Genomic DNA, 17,961 nt, shown 5'->3' with positions numbered 1-17,961 from the left:
GTGGGCCACGAGGCGCCCGAGGGCACTGTCACAACCACAGAGTTCACGGAGGGCTGAAGATTCAGCCCAGAGCTATATATAAAACTGTATACATAGTTTTTATGCCAGTTACTTTGTGGGTCAGGATTACTGATGTCCACTTTGATTAGAATCATTATTTTCCCCGACGGGGCAGAGAGGGCTGTGTGCAATGTTTTAGCTTTTGCTTTGAATTAGGAGCTAGGGTGCTTTGCGGTGAGTCGCTAGTGGACGCTTAAAAGGGATTCATTCTAAAAGGAAAGGCATATGCTTTGAGCAAACTTGCTCACGAGCAGAGCACGAACCGCGGAACTACGTCAAGGAGGCATTATTTACAATGCATTGGGACCTGACATTTAAGTTACTTTGAATTCTCTTCTCACTGAAACTGCTTGATAGACAAACACCAAGTGATTCCTCAGCCAGCCCAACAGAAGCATCATTTTGATACAATTCTCAGTACAAAAATGCCACCACATTGTAAGGGGACAGGGAATTCGATGGCCAATGAGAAATTCACGACCTGTAGCCTCTGCTCCGAATCCCAGGGGCTTCCTGGGAGGGTGACGTAAGTCAGGCCACAGCCGTTGATGATTCCTTCTTTGTTTGGCCGATCCCTCGAAAACAAGTGTGGCCCAGACCTGCCTTCTCTCCTAGGTTCGTTCTTGTCCCTGAAAGGTGTTTTGTGCTGAGGACAGGAGAGGTGGCTTCAGGACAGCCTGACACGGTGCTGCTGGGTTCCTGGAGGAGCAAAGCCGGAAAGGTGCCTGCTGGGGACACTCACGGGGCCTCCTGGAGCTGCTGACCCCTGCAGGGAGGCGGCAAGTTCTGGTGGCTTCCCTCTGAAAAATTACCTTTTTCTTCCTAAAGAGACCCCCCCCACCCCCGCCATTGTGGGACTGCTGCTTCTCCCTGTTCCACATTTCCCTCTGACCCCGGTGCTGGCTGTCCCGAGGGTGTCACCAAGTCCAGCTGAACTCCAGCAGCTCCTTTCCAGACAGGCAGAGCCAGGGCCGCCTGGGGAGCCCAGCTTCGGGGATTCTGGAAGCTCCCCAGCCTCTCATCCAGCCCCCGCCGCAGGAAGCCACTGCCACCTTCCCCAGCCACACTCACTCCTGGTGTCACTCCCGGCACGCTGGCCAGTCTTTTCCCAAAGCCGATGCATCTGGACCTGCAGGCCATGCTTCATCAGCCCCAGCAAGGCCATGGCTCCTCTGTGTCCTCCAATCTTCAGGAAGCTTCCCCAGCTTCCAAGCTGAGTCCACCCGAAGCTATGGCTAAGGAGTGAAATGGAGAGGCAGGTGCAGGCAGGAGGACAGGCAGGAGCCTGCATCCCCCTCGGGGCTCTGGCAGGGGTCCGGGACAGGACGAGGAAGACCTCCGGGTGCCTGAGAAACCACGCCGCTGGCGGAGAACCAAGAGGCAAGACCTCAGCTCCACACGCAGGTGGTTGCCAGGACCCGAGCTCGGAGGCCGAAACAGCACCAAGCAGCTCCTGAAGACGCCGGGCAGGTGGCCTAGCCGGCCACGTCTGCCCACACGGCGGGGACAAGGCAGCCTCGAGGTCCGAGGGTGCGTGGGCTCTGAGGTAGGATTGTAGGATCTGCTGCTAGGGGGGCAGGATCTACACAGCATTGGCCTTGGCCGCTCAGAAAACAAGGGCAGTGTCTACACAAGCAGGTAGAACCGAGTAAACACAGTTGCTGCCGGTTTATGGGATAAGTTTTATAAAAATCCAATCCAGCAAATGGACAAGGTACTCCTCAACCTCAAAAATAAAATGCTTGATAAAATATATTCTTTTTAAAAAGGAGAAAGTTTCGCCACCAGATGGAAATGGAGGTGGCAGGTGACAAAGAGGAAGAGCAGGAGGGGACAGGAAGGTGCTCTGGGGACAGGACCGCGGCGGGCTCCGGGCTCAGACCCCCGAAAGCGAGCTCTGTTTCTGAGAGATGCAAATGACTCTATGGGGACCTCCTGGGCCCATGAGGGAGCCCTGCTAGGGGGCTCGGCCTGGGACTCTGGCACAGCCAGGCTCACCCCGGGAGTCTGGGGTGTAAGGGACATGCTGATATTGCTATTTCCTGCCTTCATTAGAGGACCTGCCCATCCCAAGGCAGAGGCACCACTGCCATGGGGGGCCATCTCCTACTTTCATGATGACAGTAGGGTGGGTCTGGAAGAAAAGGTAGGCAGACTCTAAGAGGCTTCCCCAGGGTCCCCCTGGGAGGACCAAAGCCTGGAAGAGAGCAACTCAGACAAGCTTGCAGTTCCAGAAAACAGCTGCCAGCCAGCAGACACGCTTCATGTGGTCACTCCAATTCCATTGTTTTCTTTTGTGTTTAAGGACTAAGAACTGAGTGAATGCATTTTCACAGGCTAGTGTGTGTGTGTGTGTGTGTGTGTGTGTGAGAGAGAGAGAGAGAGAGAGAGAGAGAGAGAGAGAGTTGATTAATGAAGGACCAAAAGAAACCATTTTAAAGGTTCTCAATAGTTCAGTGGGAATGGTGAAGGTCAGTGGGAATGGTGAAGGTCAAGATTAATGCCCCTTTCTATCAACCTTGGATTAGGTCTGCAAGGGCATAATGTTGTGGAGACTCCAGGACTAAAAAAGCAAAAAGGAGAACCTTTCCTGGAGGAGATGAGAACCTGCAGCCTCGGGACAGAGAGGTGTCCCAGCAAAGGGTCAATCAACACTTGGGGAGTGGGATTCCGGAAGTGCCTTCCTGCCTCTGCTCTCAGGATGCCAGTCTCAAAGTCGGCCCTCCTCTTGCCCCCCCCCACCAGCATAAAAGACAAGCTTTGAAAACAGATGGCAGGAAACATAATCATAAACCCCGGATGCCTTCTCCCTCCCTCGAGAAAGTTCCTTCTCTGTGAGCATTCGAAATGTCCAGGAGGAATGAGAGAAACACACACGCAGCTTCACCACCGACCAGTGGCCGCTTATTAACCAGCTGCCTCAACAAGCGTGGCCTGCAGACCTATTCTCACCCTCCAAAGAAAACACGTCGCTAAGATACTGAGCGGCTGCTGGGCTGCACCCCTCAAGGCGATCGTCCTGCCCTCGCGGGTCCTTCGACCTCAGCGAGGGATGGTGGGGCTTTTCCCAGACGCCGGTGAACAGCTGGGGCCGGGAGGCTAGTTGCCCGATAGCTTTGGCCGCCCCAGGTTTGTTGGTACTTCCAATCCTGTGTGCAGGGTGACCTGGAAAAGATGACCCAGTCAGTGAGGATGGGGGAGGCCACTACGAGAATCCTGAGTGCTCAGACAGCCCAGCGGCCTCGTGCGAGGCCCCCTGTTCGCTGGGGTCGCCACAGACAGCAGCCTGAGGGCCTCTCTGTACTGCGGGGTATGCTGTTTATTGTCGCCCAGTCTCACTCACGTAATGTCCCCGAGTTCATCCTGAGGAGCCGGTCTGGGCCTGGGTTTCCCACCTTGTCCCAGGAGCCCCGGCAAGGCTGATGCTCCATTGCAGCAGGTGAACGGTTCTCATGGTTGTATATTTGTTTCTGCGTTCTTCCCATGGCCTTCGTTCCTTTCTTACATCTGTTATATTTCAGGCTGCCTCAAAGCCCTTTCGTGAGTGAGTGCAGGTACAAATCAATCAATCAGTGATTGATGTAGGCCTGTCAGTATTCACAGCCAGGACTCCCAGAGGGATGAGGGCTCTGCTAGAAGCTAAGGGTAGTGCCCTCACATTTCTCTCCCACCCTCGCCCCCTCACTGAGCTCCCATTTTGTCTCTGTCCACTTGGGGCCTCCTGAGCCCTCACCAGCCCCCCAGGACTGGCTCCAGCCCTGAGATCTAAAAGCACAACATTCCTGCCTGCTTCAGGTGGGAGCCAGAGGGGGCAGGGAGGGGTGAGAGGGGGCAGAAGGAGACTCAAAGCCCCTAGGACTGGTCTCTCCCAGCCCCCCTGTGCTTCTCCTCTCTGGGGAAAGCCATACCTGAAAGGCCCCAGCGCATACCTGGCCATCGGCTCAAGCTGGGCAGGGGGCACTGACTTCCTCCTGATGGCTTAACGAATGCCTCCATCGCACCCGTCCCAGAAAATGGAACCCCCACCTGCCTCCCCCTCCATTCCCTTTTCCCCCCTCCCTCCCACTGTGGCTCCACAAGCTGGCAGCTTAGCGCCTCCACTTATCTCAAGCGAACAAGTACGAACTGATCATGCCACAGAGGACCGTCCCCGGGGAATGCCCAAGGGGAGCTGGTAGGTGGCTCTCTGCCTGGGCGGGCAGCAGTCAGCTTCTTTATAGCCCACATCGTCCAAGTGCACTTCGGAGGCCCCAGCACCCCGAGAGGAACAGCTCCCGCCCGGAAGGGTAAGTGGTACCTGCACGTTGCGGTTGAGGCTGAGGGCTGGCATGAACACCCCATCCACATGGCTGAAGGCTGTGGGGCCCTGCTGCTGCCCGTTGATGAAGAAGGTCAGCGTGTGCTTATTCAGGTCCAGGAGCACGCCGACAGTGGCCCCCTTGCACACACCGCCTTCCGTCCTGGGAAGAGAAGCCCCAGGAAGCCCCATCACCACCACATCTAGCCTGGGATGTAGGTGGTGGTTCAGAAGATGCTAGGAATATCCTCACTTAAAACACACAGCCCTCATGGAGGTGCAGGGAGCTGTTCTTCTGGGCTGTGAGACTTGCCTTGAAACGCACTCTCCAGTTAAGGGCCACACAGGAAGACCTTACCCTTCGTGTAAGTTTCCTTACCCCGGAGGGATCGGCTTGTTCAGTCCCTGGTTTCCTGGCAGTCCCTGAGACCTGGGCACCCAGGGAGTTAGGGTGTGGATGAGCGGGTCCCACCTGAAAACACCCGGAGCTTGGAGCCTGGGTAGGGAAGGCTCCTTTGCCCTCCAAGGGAAAGAACTAGCTTGGCACCCTTTATAGTTTTAACCAGCGAGAACGTTGAGATCCACAAAGAGGCAGAGCGCCAGCCCTTCGGGAGATCTCGAGGCCCACTCGACTTCAGCTGCTCTCCGAAACATCCCAGGGACTCTTGAACAGCCATGCGTGGCAGGGGACAGATGCTGAATCTGGAATCAAGTCCCCAGTCCCGAGTTGCCATCCCATGAGCGCCAGCGGTGGGGCCTTGAGACTAAATTGTGGAGCTCTTGATAAATGTCTGTGATCCCACATTCGGCAGTGGTGGGAATTCATATCGGCCCGCGAGAAGCATCTCTTCAGATGCTCTCCCCAGGCTCCCTGGCTGATCCGCCTCCTGTCCGTGGAAGAAGAGGGTCCATCAGACTCCCTTCCCTTAGCTGAGGGCTGAGGGCTGAGCTCTCATCCTCCACCCCAGCTGCTCGGCTCTGATGAGAAAACCATTTTTAGCCTTTCCTGATGGGGCAGGTGCTGATTAGCTGGGGGCTGATGGCCTGGCAGAGAGCACAGGAAAGTCGTGGGGAAAACTCGGTGCGCTGACGGGAAAGGCACTTCCCAGGAGGTCAAATTTCCCCAGGGCGGGAGGCGTGGGGTGGGGGTGGGGAGCGGTGTCAGGACCCCAGGACAGGATCCTGCAGGTGGGGAAAGGGAGCAACGACCGGGCTCCTGGTGCTATTCGGACACTGACCGCCGGGTGGCGGTAGAGACCGGCGTGAGGCGCAAACACGTGATTCCCACCCAAGCGCTGGCTGCCCCAGGTTCATGGGCTCCCCACCGCAGCCCCCTACCCGGGGGGACTCTGAGCCGAGTCCTGACAGCGCCACTAAGTAGCCCTGTGACTTGGGACGCTTGTTTCACCTAAGCCCTTGGTCTAATGGGTAAAATGCCAATCACAATAGTACTTTTCGGAGGACTAAGGGAGATCATGGAAGTCAGGTGCTTCCTACAGCCTCAGGCACCAAGTAAGCTCAATAACGCTCCGTTATTACCCCCATCAGCGGTGTATCTGGGCACCATTTGGTTTAAGCAGGTAGAGATGGAGCTGGTAGGTCTGGACTCCACTCTTCTGTGGTTTGGGAACAGCGGCCGGGGGTAGATCCAGTGCCGGGTCAGCCCGCAGCACCTGGCAGCCTGCAACACCCAGTCAGCCTGCAGGGCCCAGGCAGAGGGGACAGAGGGACGAGGTGCTACCCTCCCGCAGGCCTCCAGAGCTAGAGGTCACTGCCAGAGAAATGGCAGGTGGGAGAGGTGCAGTCTGCTTCCCTGGGGACCCTCAGGCAAGTCCCTGCCCCAGATCAGGACTCCTGGGGCCAGAACACTGAGAGCCTCCAGGCTCACTGACATGGCCTAGAGCTGGGCCCCGTGAGGTTGGCTCCTCCTGGGGAGATGGCCCTGAGCAGGCCAGGAAGGAGATCGCGTGGGGAGAGGGCAGCTCCAGGTGACTACCATTCTTTATTTCTGGGCTCCTTGGCCAGTGCTGGCCTTAAAAGGTTTTCCATCCCCCACCCCCACCCTGGACACACAGGCCGGGTGTGAACACGGAATCCCTGGGTGAGGAGAGTAAGCACTGAGCTATGATGGGGGGGGGGGGGCCCACTGCCTTCTCTGAGGAGAGAGATCAAGGTGCCCACAAGTCCCTGAAGGAGCCCAGGTATCAGGGACATCTTCCCAGGGCGACCCCAAAGGGCCCATCTTCCTGTGTCTGCCCTGGTAACACCACTCCCTGGGCCGGCCTCAGAGTAAGGCAGCCATGGCAGAGTCCCCGGCAGTGAGCACCCCAACAGTGCCTGCCACGCCCAGGCCTGCCCTTTCGGGGGCACTGTCTTGGGTCAAAGCCCACACAAGGCTGGGCGGTGGGGGGGCAGTGTCACTGCCAGGGCAATGGCACCTGCTACGTCTGTAGAGACATGGTCACAGCCGCAAGGACACCGGCTGTGCCCCTGGCTGACAGTGTCTAAAGGGAAACGGAGCAGAAGTGGGAAGGGAGTGGCAGCCGAGGAACCTGGCAGAGCCTGGTCGTGTGGCTGGCCGGGTGACCTGTAAAGTCACATGCCCTGGGGCCACTCTAGTCTCTGTTGCATGCTGACCCTTGGGCACACACTCACTTCTCCCTGGAAATGGGACACCCAACTGGCTGAAAGGCCTCCCCCACATTCCTGATGCCTAGCAGAAGGGATGCTGTCCCCCACAGGAGTCTCATTCCCCAACTGCCCCCCGCCCCCCGCCACTGGCAACGCACCTGTTGGTGTGGGAGTTGCAGTGCATGAACCAGCTGCGGTTGTTGTCCACGTACATGGCCCAGGCCTTGTCGTCCTTGCCCAGCATCATGTCCTTGACCACGCTGGCCCTGGCCACCCCGAAGGCGGGGTCTGGGTGGTTGTCGTACCGGTCCACGTGCAGCTCCCAGTAGTGCACGCCCTTGGAGAACGCGGCTGTGCCCAGCACCACCCGGTCGTCATAGCTGCTGCAGGTGGCCGTCTGGTTGTCATTGGATAAGATGATGTCCCGGTGCCCAGAGTTGGGGTCAAAGGTGAACCAGGCCACTGGAAAGGAAGGAAGCAAGAGTCAGGGATGGGACTCGCTAGCAGTCTCCGACCTGGGCTCGGAGACAGACTCACTCACCCACATCTATCAGCAAGTTGGCATCCAGCATCACACACGCTCTTCCCTGTGTGATTCCCAGGCACACACAGGGACACACGCGCACACACGCGAACACACACACACACACTCCCCGATCTCTGTTCATCCAAGCTCTCGGTCCCACGAACCCAGCCTTGCCAAGGAACGCAGACATTCGAGCCCTGGAGCCCCAAATCTAAATGCATTCTATGGAGTCTTGGTTTCCGACACCCTTCTGTTACGCTTCCTACACCGTTGTAAGTTAAAGAGGAAGGAGTTAATCCCTGCCCCACTTTGTGGGTGTGGGATCCGAGACCCGGAGCGGTGAAGTGATATAACCAAAGTCGCCACGCTCCATCCTCCTGTTTCGCATTCCTCCTTCTGTTCTCCGATATCCTCAGGCTGCGGGACGTGAGGTCCTGACTCTAGAATCGTGACCACAGTGCTCAGGGCAAGAACTACTGTTCTGCAGGGCGGAGGGCACCTAAGGGCAGAAAGCTGGTGATCTTCAGAAAAGCGTCCCCAGCCGTGCCCTTGACAACAGCATCTGCCCCTGCCCTCTCTCCCCTGGGTCCTGGGGAGACAAACCAGGCGTGTCACATCTTCCTCAGGGCGACCGCAGGATGTGCTGGGATGCATGATGACGATAAACAGGATTGACACCATCCTGGGATGCCCGGGTTAGCAGGGCAGGCTCTTGTTGGGACATGTTCTTTATTTACATCATCTCTTCCTGCTAAGGACACAGATGACCAACATCCCACTGATGCTGATGTGCTCCTCTTGCCTGAAACCTGAAAGGACGCAGCTGGGTATGTGAGCCATCAGATCTGGGCTCTCGTGCCAGGTGTTCGAGGGATAGTTTCCCACTGGGGGGAAGGTCAAACCCAGGGACTAAGTGGCCTTTTCTCCAGGTCTGTCCTATGCAGTCTCAGTCCCTGGGTCTCCCTGAGCCTCTCACATCCTTGTCTCCTTTCCCACGCCAGCAAATGGGGTGAAGAAATGGCCTTTTTTTTTTTTTTTTTTTTTTTTGTGGCTCATGAGTAGGGAGAAGTAGGCAAGGGGCCGTGGTGAGAAGGGCAGGGACAGGGCTGGGAGGAGACGCATACATTTTGCTGCTGCCGAATTTCCTCCATCCCTTCACTCCCCTGCCCTGCACAGCTGATAGTCTCCCCCCACCCCTCACCCCCTGCCATCCTCCTTTAGAAGCTCATCCGCCCGTGCCTGAATCTGGTCCTCCCCCAGCACCCCAGTGCTCACCGTCAGATGTCTGCAGGACTACAGTTTTACTATAAGGCCCGACGCCGGAGGAGTTGAAAGCCTTGACCCTGGCATTGTAGGTACTGTTGAAGTGAAGACCATCGATGGTGCACAGGGTCTCCTTGCCCACATACACTTCCTAAAAGACAGCCAAGACTGCTCAGGAGGTGCCTCCGTTATTTGGAAAGTTTCTCTTGGCAACACGTTGACATTCAAAGTGCTAGCGCCTCAGCAGAGTTCTTGAACAAGGGACATTTGGAGGACTGGAGGCAGGGTCATAGACCGTGTCCAAGTTGGGCACAAACTCTACTCCTGGCTGGCCAGGCCCTCTGCCCGTGAGAATGTGAGGTGTGACGGGGTCTTAGGGAGGCGGGGAGGGATGGCAGGTGTGTAGCCAGCTAGGCAGCTGCCCGAGAATGTCCTACCTCTGCTGAGGCCAGCCGATCAGATAGGACCCTGGATCCCAGGGACACCCACTCCTCCAGGAGGGGTGGAGGTGCAGAAACCCCCACCTCCTTCTTGGTTGTCGGTGGGAATTTAAGCTAGCGAACATGAGCTAAAGCAGCTAAATAAACAAAATAAGCAATACTTTTAAAAGAAGGGTCATCACAGGGGCGCCCGCGTGGCTCCATCGGTTAAGCGTCCGACTTCGGCTCAGGTCATGATTTCACAGGTTGTGGGTTCGAGCCCCACGTTGGAGCCTGCGCTGACAGTGAGGCGCCTGCTTGGATTCTCTCTCCCTCTCTCTCTGCCCCTCCCCGACCTGTGCTTTCTCTCTCTCTCTCTCTTTCAAAATAAATAAAAAAAAAGAAGAAGAAGGGTCATCACCCATGATGGGAAAAAGTGGACAGAGGAAGGGCGTGACCAAGCACAGGTGGGTTCAGGTGGGTTTGGGCCGGGATCGCTTCTGGATCGAGAGGGGCATTCCGCCCCCCTCCCCAACTTCCGCCACCCCTGAGGTTGCCATCTTCCCCTCGTTGGCCCCCCTGCCCCCTGAACGGCTTTTCTCATGGCCTCCTGAGAGGTGAGACATTTCTGCAGGGGACCCCAAAGATCCGTTAGTAGGGATTGACTTTGTTCCCCACTCACTTCAAACTTACCTTTGTCCTATTAACTCCCTCAAATGCACAGCCCTGCACCCCGTCCTGTGTCACCATTTCTACTTGGTCTAAAACATCTTTCCTCTCTCGTTGTCTAGGGGGTTCACTCTTCATTTGTTATGCCAAGTCATTAATAATAACAGCTGGGTGCGAGGCATTGTGTAGGGCATTTTAATCCTCACACAACGCTTGGATGTTGTTATTGGTTTGTTGTTGTTGTTGTTGTATTTCATACAGAAGGAGACTCGGAGAAGGTTGGAAACCTGCCCAAGATCCAGATGAACCCATTTGGAAGCCAGGGTTCAAATCCAGGCCTGCCTGCACTGAAAGCCGACACTCTTCCCACTTTAACAGGTGGTTCCTCATAAATTCCAGCCCTTGTATCCAGCTTTTGCTGGTGGCTATGTCTAGGAGGGAAGGGGCCATCAGTATGTGAGCCCTGTGGCTGCTTCTTTTAACATCCGGAAACAGTCTTCCCTTCCCGCTTCAGAAACGGGGGCTCTTCTCCTGGTTTCCAGTCCAGGAGTTCTTTCCAACCTTAGCTTCTCTGCACAGCCACAACGACTGAGGTTCTGCACCCAGTGAATGATCTGCCATTCCTCAACTCTGCTGTCCCCTAAATTGCCCATATATTCACACGGGGCCCAGTAATTCCCAAGGGAAGGCTGCTATTATTTCCCCAACGCTTACGTTCTTGTAGGGTAGGTCTCAAACAGAAAATGAAATGACCTATGCATAAATCCCTTTGAGAGAAACGAAAGGAATATTGATCTTCAGCAAGATTTGTTCAATGGGGCAGCCCCCCAGGAGAAGGGATGTCGGAACTGTCGTGGTTGCAGTGCTTTGTTCCAGAACATCTTTATGCAGTCTCCTCGGGAATGGAAAAGGAGGAGCTCTAAGAAGACCCTGGTCAACAAAGCAACTTGACAGTGACCTGAACTTTGCTGTGTGAAAACTCAGGGAAGAGTTCTTTTTTTTTTTTTAATTTTTTTTTTCAACGTTTATTTATTTTTGGGACAGAGAGAAACAGAGCATGAATGGGGGAGGGGCAGAGAGAGAGGGAGACACAGAATGGGAAACAGGCTCCAGGCTCTGAGCCATCAGCCCAGAGCCTGACGCGGGGCTCGAACTCACGGACCGCGAGATCGTGACCTGGCTGAAGTCGGATACTTAACCGACTGCGCCACCCAGGCGCCCCGGGAAGAGTTCTTTAGGGGGCCTGGCTTGGGGGGTCTCTATCGGATGGGGGAGTAGAACACCATTTTCTGGCTCACTAAGAGCCTCTCTTGTCCCCATGACATTTCATCCCTGGAAACACGAAGGTAGAAGTTCATCTCAACCCAACGGCCATTTACCAAGTGGCTGTCCTCACCCACAGAGCATCTCGCCAGGTAGAACAGTCAGTGACCCAGGCGGGACAAGGAGGGATAGAGCCTTGAGGGAGTGGCGGGGGAGGGGGGCGGGGGGGGGGAGCCTGTGTGAGCGGGGATATCTGGGAAGGTGCTGAGGAATAGCCGGGACTGCACTGGTGGGGTGAAGCAGGAAGTAGATCAGGGCAGGGGATACCTTTTCCGAGCTCTTCCTCTGCCTCAGACCTGTGTCAGTCTCTGCAGAAAGGCTGTCCTAAACTTTCTCTGTGGCTGTCACCTCTGCCTGCCCCAGCTGTCCAGACGTAGCCCCCGACAGAGAAGCCCCATTTCCCAAGGTTCCAGACCCACCAGCCCTCTGTGTTTGGGCCAACGCCCCCTAGGGGCAGCAATGGAGCCGAGGGCAGTCCAGAGGCCTCCGCATTAGGACCCCCCAGTCCAGCATCAGGGTCTCACCCGGAACTGGCCCCCGTCGCCGTCATCCAGCTCCAGGATGTAGCCGTCCACGGGGCTGTGGGTGAAGGGCGGCATCCTCCAGGCCAGTGTGACACTATTGTTGTGGGTGCAACACTTCTCCAGCTGCAGCAGGGGGCCGGGCGGCACTGTGACAGGAACAGGAACGGCGGGTTCAGCTCACGGACCCCGGCAGCATGCCAGACACCTGTGTGGACTCTCCTCCCCCATCGCAGGGCCCCCCCCCCCCGGCCCCCAGGAGGAATGGTGGCGCCACCCTGCGGTCCCTCCCAGCCTCTCGCAGGCACACCTCAGCCCCGGGATCTCAGTCTCAAGGCTGGCAGAGGGGGGCAGTGCGATCTCAGGTGACCGTGCACTTCCAGCCTGTCCTGGAATCTGGGGTGGGAGGTGGGAGAGGCATGGCCCGTGCCTCCACGACTCTGCATCTGGAGCCCCAAGGAGGAGCCCCACCTACCCACTGAGAATCCCTAGTTTTGAGTCTCAGACCCACAAGGAGCCCGTGAGGGTTGCCAACAGAGCCGGGTTCCAAGTGCCTCGGAGCCACTGTGGGGCCAGCGTGCAGCTGACACTAGGCTGGGAAGGTGCTGGTGGGGTGAATTCAAGGACGCATTTAAACCTTTGGCTGGAAGCACGTTAGAGGCCCAGGGAACCAGAGCCGGGAAGGAGAGGCAATCAGAGTATCCAGTGGTCAACCCTCGGAATCAGGGATTTGAATCAAATGTTATCATGGTAAGTTCTGTCACAGCAAGATCCGGAGAAAGTTTTTATATTCTAGCCTTGTTCCGGCTCCGGAGATTTTAGAAATAAATACAGTCCACACTGACAGTTTTTAAAGGGAAAACTGCAACATCAGATTTGTAAAACTTCCAGATTTCCATTTGGCTCCCGTTATTAGGGGTGTCTCCCAGATTTCCCCCCATGGTTTAGCTGGGTGCAGCCCTGTCTTACTTACAGACTTGGTCTCAGGGCTGGCTGAGCGTAGCTGACTCCCCCGGGGCCTCGGTTTACAAACAGGTAGGGGTCCCCCTCTAGCCCTAGGCTCTCCCACGCCCTCTGTGAATCCCTCCCGGAGCAGCGTCCAGAGCGGCTCCAGGCCTCTACCTTTGGCACCTCAGCTTTCCCGAGCCCCCCTGTCTTCTGCCGCACCCCTGCACACTCTGCCAGGCTCCTCCTGCTCCTCAGCACCACGTCTCATTCACACCCAGGGCAGGCAGCCTTTCCAAACCTGGCCCAAGGTGCAAACCGAGTGTGGGAGGGAGCACGCAGACGTGCAAGACTCCTGTTTCATCTTTGGCGTAAAAATGGCCACACGTTTGGCGGGTAAGGATTTCCTGCGCTCACAGATTCTGCAGGTGTAGCACTCCATCCTTCGATATTCTGGTTTAAAAAAACCAAACAGCTTCCTTGCCTCTCCTGAATGTGGCCTCGATGCCTCTGGAGAGGCGGCCTTTGGATCAGGACTGGTTCGGGCCATCGTTTGCTACTTTGTAACCTGGTGCAAGCCACGCAACTTTATTTGACCCTTAGCCTGTGTCCCTCGTGGCTCTCTGAGCTCACCTCCCAGCCTCCTCCACCTTGTTCATTCTGCTCTCACCTCTGACCTTCTTGCTCTTCTTCTTGGAACCCAGAAAATGGATTCCTGCCTCAGGGCCTTTGCATTTGCCACTCCTCTGCCACCTGGAATGTTCTTTCCCTATATTGCATCTCTCTCCCCTCAAAACATCCCGCTTTCCCCAAAAGCCTCTTTTGGCCATGAGACGATGTATCTGTGTACTGTCTGTTTCCTTTTCTGGAATATCAGCTGAGTCTTGTGAGCGAGTGTGTTGACTTGTTCAAAGCGGTGTCCTGCACCTAGAACAGTGCCTGGCACAGGGTGGACACTCACTAAGTGTCTGAATAAACAAAGAACCCTCTTTTACAAAGGAGAGAACTTGGACTCAGACTGGGATGCCACCCGCCCTAGGTCCTCCAGCTACCCAGGGTGACCCAGGCTGAACTGGGACTTGGGCCCCGGCCTGTGACTCGGGCGGCCTTCCCCTCCCGCTCTGCCTCACTCTGTGTGTCACCCGTCTTCTGGTGACACTAAGTTGCCCCCCTCAGAGTGGATGCCCCTTCCAAAAGAGGCACGGACAGAACTGGGCCAACCACGGCTCACCCCTACATTTCATCTGGATGAAGTCCAGCTGGTGGATGGCTTGCAGCAGCGGCTCGCTGTCCAAGGTCAGGTCAAACTCCGCAGACACTTTTGGCTCCAGGGCGCCTTTGACCCACTGCTCCTGAGACACCTGCACGCGCTTGATCAGAGCATCCGAGATCTTAAAGGGGAGCACAGAGTTTAGGGTTTCGATGTGCAAAGGGAAAATCATGCAGCAAGTGATGGGTTAGGAGGAGGGGCTTGGTGTCTGTGGCTTGGGGACAGGAAGGGGCTGTGTCAGCCGTATGCTCTCAGACCAGCCAGGGCAGGGAGTATATGATCCCTGCCGGCATGCCACCGTGCAAATAAAAGTGAACTGTATTGTTTAAATCGTATTCTAAAAGGGCAGTAATTTAAATATAAAGAAGAACCTGCTATCTAAAGGTATCAGGTGGGGCGCTCGGGTGGCTCAGTCGATTGAGTGACCCTTGATTTCAGCTCAGGTCATGATCTCATGGTTGGTAGGATCGAGGCTGGCGTGACAGTGCAGAGCCCGCTTGGGATTCTCTCTCTCTTCCTGTCTCCCTACCCCTCCCCTGACCTCTCTCTCTTTCTCTCTCTCTCAAAATAAATACACATTAAAAAATGTGAAGATATCAGGCCAAACCGTTTTGTGAAGCAAATACGCAAAAGCATTCTTCCTTATACTGCTTTTGTGAGATCCAGTACTTTGCAAAGTGAAACATGCTAGCAGTTCCTCCCAGGGTCTGAAGAGAGCGCTTCCTGTATCCCCGGAATTTTGAAGCTTGCTCCCCACAGTGTGTCCTCCCCCTCCCCCTCCCCCCAAGTTGCTCCAAACTGTCCCTCCATTGCACTCCCAGCTCTGCTGTCTTCCGCTGGAAAGTCCTGCTCATTCAGACACTTACATGTCCCTGTCAAGCCATCCTGTGAACCCTTCGTGGGGACTAGTGAAGGGGGCCATCATTTCCCCATAGATGGAGGGCTGAGCCCCTGTCACTGCCCTGTCCTCTAGAGATGCTCGTGGCCCTGAGTCAGCCTGGCTGTTGGAGGGATGCCCTGGCAAGCCTGCATGGGCTCTGCAGGCAGCGGCCATCTGTCCAGGCCTGTGGCACTCCGCACATTGAGGTAATGGGCCGTGTGGATTCTGCTAACTCACTTCCTCCAAGCCTCCAGCTTGTTTGGCAAAGACTGTCCTTTCCCATTTGTGGAGAAAATGTTGAGTTGGGGTCTCTGGAAGTCAAAGCATAAATGCACGACACGTTGGCCCTAGGTATTATGACGTTTGACCTCCTCTTTTAACGAGGGCACAGAATCAGGGTCACAGCTAGTGAGAGTCAGACGAGACGAGAGCCTGGGTCTTGGGGAATCTCTGAGCAAGGGAGAATCTATTCAATTCCAAGCCACTGGTAGGGACCGTCCTAAAACTCCGGATAGCTTGGGAAGCGGTGGTGGATTTGGAGGCAGGAAGCCAAGCCTCCCTGGGTCCTCCCAGTGCGCAGGCTCACCTGTAGGAAGCCAGAGGGGTCGTTCTCCTTGATCACCTCTAGGCAGTACTCCATCAGCCCGGTTGACTGACGCAGCTTCAGTGTGCAGTGATTGATCTGGTCCCAAACCATCTGTGATGCAAAGAACCCCTAGTAACCATCTCATCAGAGGAGGGGCAGCCAGGCTGCAGTGGAAGTTGGAGAATTAGCACAGAGAAAGCCCTAGACGCTGCAGCGCTGGTCTGCGCACCTTGCACCCTCTCGAGACTCTGGCTGTTCTGCTCCTGAGCTCCACGCACCCTCTTCCTTGGGGAATAAACGGACCCACCGCCCAACAGAACAAACTCTCTGCCTGAACCCTGGGCACTAGAGAAAGTGCACGGTCTGAAACTGTCCACGTGATCAGTGACCACCTCCTGTCTTACTTTTCATCGTTGGTGGTCGTGGATAACTCCATGGGCTTGGCCTCTTCGCTTGGAAACCATGGGCTATCCCCAACACGCATTCCTCCTTTCCTTGAAAGTAATATTTCCTGCTTCAGTTGGGAAATGTCTATGAAATCGGTTGAGCCGTCAAGGCAATGAAGCAGTCCTCTGTCAACGCAGAGCGTTCATGGCACCTGCCCGGAGCAGGAGCCCAGCGTCCCGTGAGGGGACACCATCCCCTTCCCGTGGTGGATATTTAACAACGCAATAAATATTTAATATTTAATAATGCCATAACAACATTGCATTATTATTGCTGCTTATTGAATGTGTGAGATGTTAGAGAGGGCCTGAAGAAGGTGACAGAGCTGGCGACCCGAACAGAGGGCGGCCTCACTACGGTCACTGGTCACTACTGCTCTGCAAGCTGAGAACAGGCGGAGTCCCTTAGATGGAAAACAGGACTTCAGAGAAGATAGGAGAAGGGTACCCCTGACCTGAGAACAGCAGGATTCAGCGCACCTGACTGTGGCTTTGCAGGGACAGTGTGGGTGATGGCTGGCTTTGGGGAAAGTCACGTGAGTGTGAGCACGTCCGGGGCAGCTGGCTTACCCCTTCCTTGCCTCATTCATTCATTCATTCATTCTCTCACCCACCTAATATTGACCCAGTACCTACTGTGTGCTCCAGTCCACTCGCGGTGTGGAGGCCACGATGGGAAACGAGGGTGTCGTCACCCGGGGACGTACCTTCAGCTTGTGCTCTCTCTCTTTGGTGACCTTGGTGAGCAGCTTGGCTTTCTGCCGAGTTAAAGCATCGACCAGCGCATCACACTGAGCAACCAGGCAGGCTTCGTAGTCCAGTCCGTTTTCCTGGGGGGAGCAGAGAGCTTTAGACAGAAGACATGCTGAAACCCGGCCAGTGCTAGCCGCGAAGACGTATTTCAGAGAAGCTTTCCCCAGAGTCATCTGTAACATTACTACGTTGGAAACAACGTAAATACGAATCAGGAGAGGGTACCATGAATCCTGGCACACCAGTATGGTGAAATATCCGGTAGTCGTTCAAACCTCGTCCGTTGAGAGTTTTTAACGTCTTGGAAAATGCTCATGAGAGACTGGGAAGAAAACAAAAGGGGGGCTACAAGTTGCACACAGCATAATTCCGTCCTGTGTGTGCGTGCACACGCGTGTCTACATTGCAGAAGAACATGGCAGAATGGTGAGGTGGTCACCCCAGGGGGGGAGATATTGGTGAACCTTTCCGTGGCTCTCTCACTCTCTACTTTCCAAAATTTCTATAATACATGCTTTTGCTTTTTATAATCGGAAAGCAGGAAAACAACGGAAGACTGCAGGATCTCGGTCAGTCTTAAAAAAGAATCCTTCTAGGTCTCAGAGATCAGCAGGGATCCAGACCTTGTGCTACGGCCTCTGGTGAAGCTCTCACACCCAGGAACTCAGAATGTGACCGTGTTTGGAGACAAGGCCTCTGGAGAGGTGATGACATTACAATGGAGTCATTCGTGGGGGGGCTGCTCCAAGATTAAGAAGTCGGCGCCTTTGGTCCGGTCTGTATGAATGGGCCCTCCACGCATGCACATTCGTATAGAGCACACGCGCGTGTGTCCTCTCCCCTGCGGACAGCTCCTGAAGCCAGAGACTTACTGATCTGTGTTGGGCTCAGTATGTGGCACAGTAAACACATTTATGCGGTAAATGATGTATCGATTCCCTGGGTACAGAAGCGCCGCGCACAGATATTACATAGGCCTCCGTGGCCGCACGGAGTGCTGGCCCCTTTCCAGCTCTCGTTCTACGATTCTCCGTAACTGGGTGCGTGTGGGATCCCTTTCCAGTATCAGGTGCCACATGACCGTCAGCGGCTTGAGCGGGTGACGTCTGCAACGTCCGAGGCTGTGCAGCAGGACAGTTAAGCCTCCTGTGTTCGTCCCCCGCAAGACGCTCGCCACAGGACCCTCCCTTGCGACACGCCCGCCCTCCCCGTGCTGCAGCTCTGCTCACCTGGACCTGCTGCAGGATGTTCTTCAGCTGAACCAGAAACTCCTTTGCTTCTTTCGCCTTATCGGAAACTCCATTTAAGGCCTGTGACAGTTGGGCCTAAAAAGATACCGAGCGGTGAAAAGACAAATCCGGCGTGAACGGCC

The 17,961-nt window shown here is 55.5% G+C and overlaps 1 protein-coding gene across 3 annotated transcripts in view; it reads right to left on the bottom strand.

The window, feature by feature from the left end:
- Positions 1 to 2,466: 2,466 nt before the first annotated feature.
- TRIM67 (tripartite motif containing 67) overlaps positions 2,467 to 17,961 on the bottom strand; it is a 51,876-nt gene continuing 36,381 nt past the window's right edge. For 2 of the 3 annotated variants that reach the window (XM_030334841.1, XM_030334842.1), the window contains 9 exons: positions 17,819 to 17,914; positions 16,544 to 16,666; positions 15,391 to 15,501; positions 13,886 to 14,045; positions 11,713 to 11,858; positions 8,790 to 8,928; positions 7,147 to 7,450; positions 4,358 to 4,520; positions 2,467 to 3,225 (listed from right to left, as the gene is read on the bottom strand). In XM_030334841.1, coding sequence (XP_030190701.1) covers positions 3,160 to 3,225; positions 4,358 to 4,520; positions 7,147 to 7,450; positions 8,790 to 8,928; positions 11,713 to 11,858; positions 13,886 to 14,045; positions 15,391 to 15,501; positions 16,544 to 16,666; positions 17,819 to 17,914 — 1,308 coding nt within the window. In that variant the 3' untranslated portion in view covers positions 2,467 to 3,159. Of the gene's footprint in view, positions 3,226 to 4,357; positions 4,521 to 7,146; positions 7,451 to 8,789; positions 8,929 to 11,712; positions 11,889 to 13,885; positions 14,046 to 15,390; positions 15,502 to 16,543; positions 16,667 to 17,818; positions 17,915 to 17,961 lie in introns of all 3 variants that reach the window. The other variant, XM_030334843.1, reaches the window with a different exon arrangement.

This window comes from Lynx canadensis, chromosome D2, assembly GCF_007474595.2.
Source record: "Lynx canadensis isolate LIC74 chromosome D2, mLynCan4.pri.v2, whole genome shotgun sequence".
Lineage (NCBI taxonomy): Eukaryota > Metazoa > Chordata > Mammalia > Carnivora > Felidae > Lynx > Lynx canadensis.
This window is presented reverse-complemented; position numbering and strand designations above follow the sequence as displayed.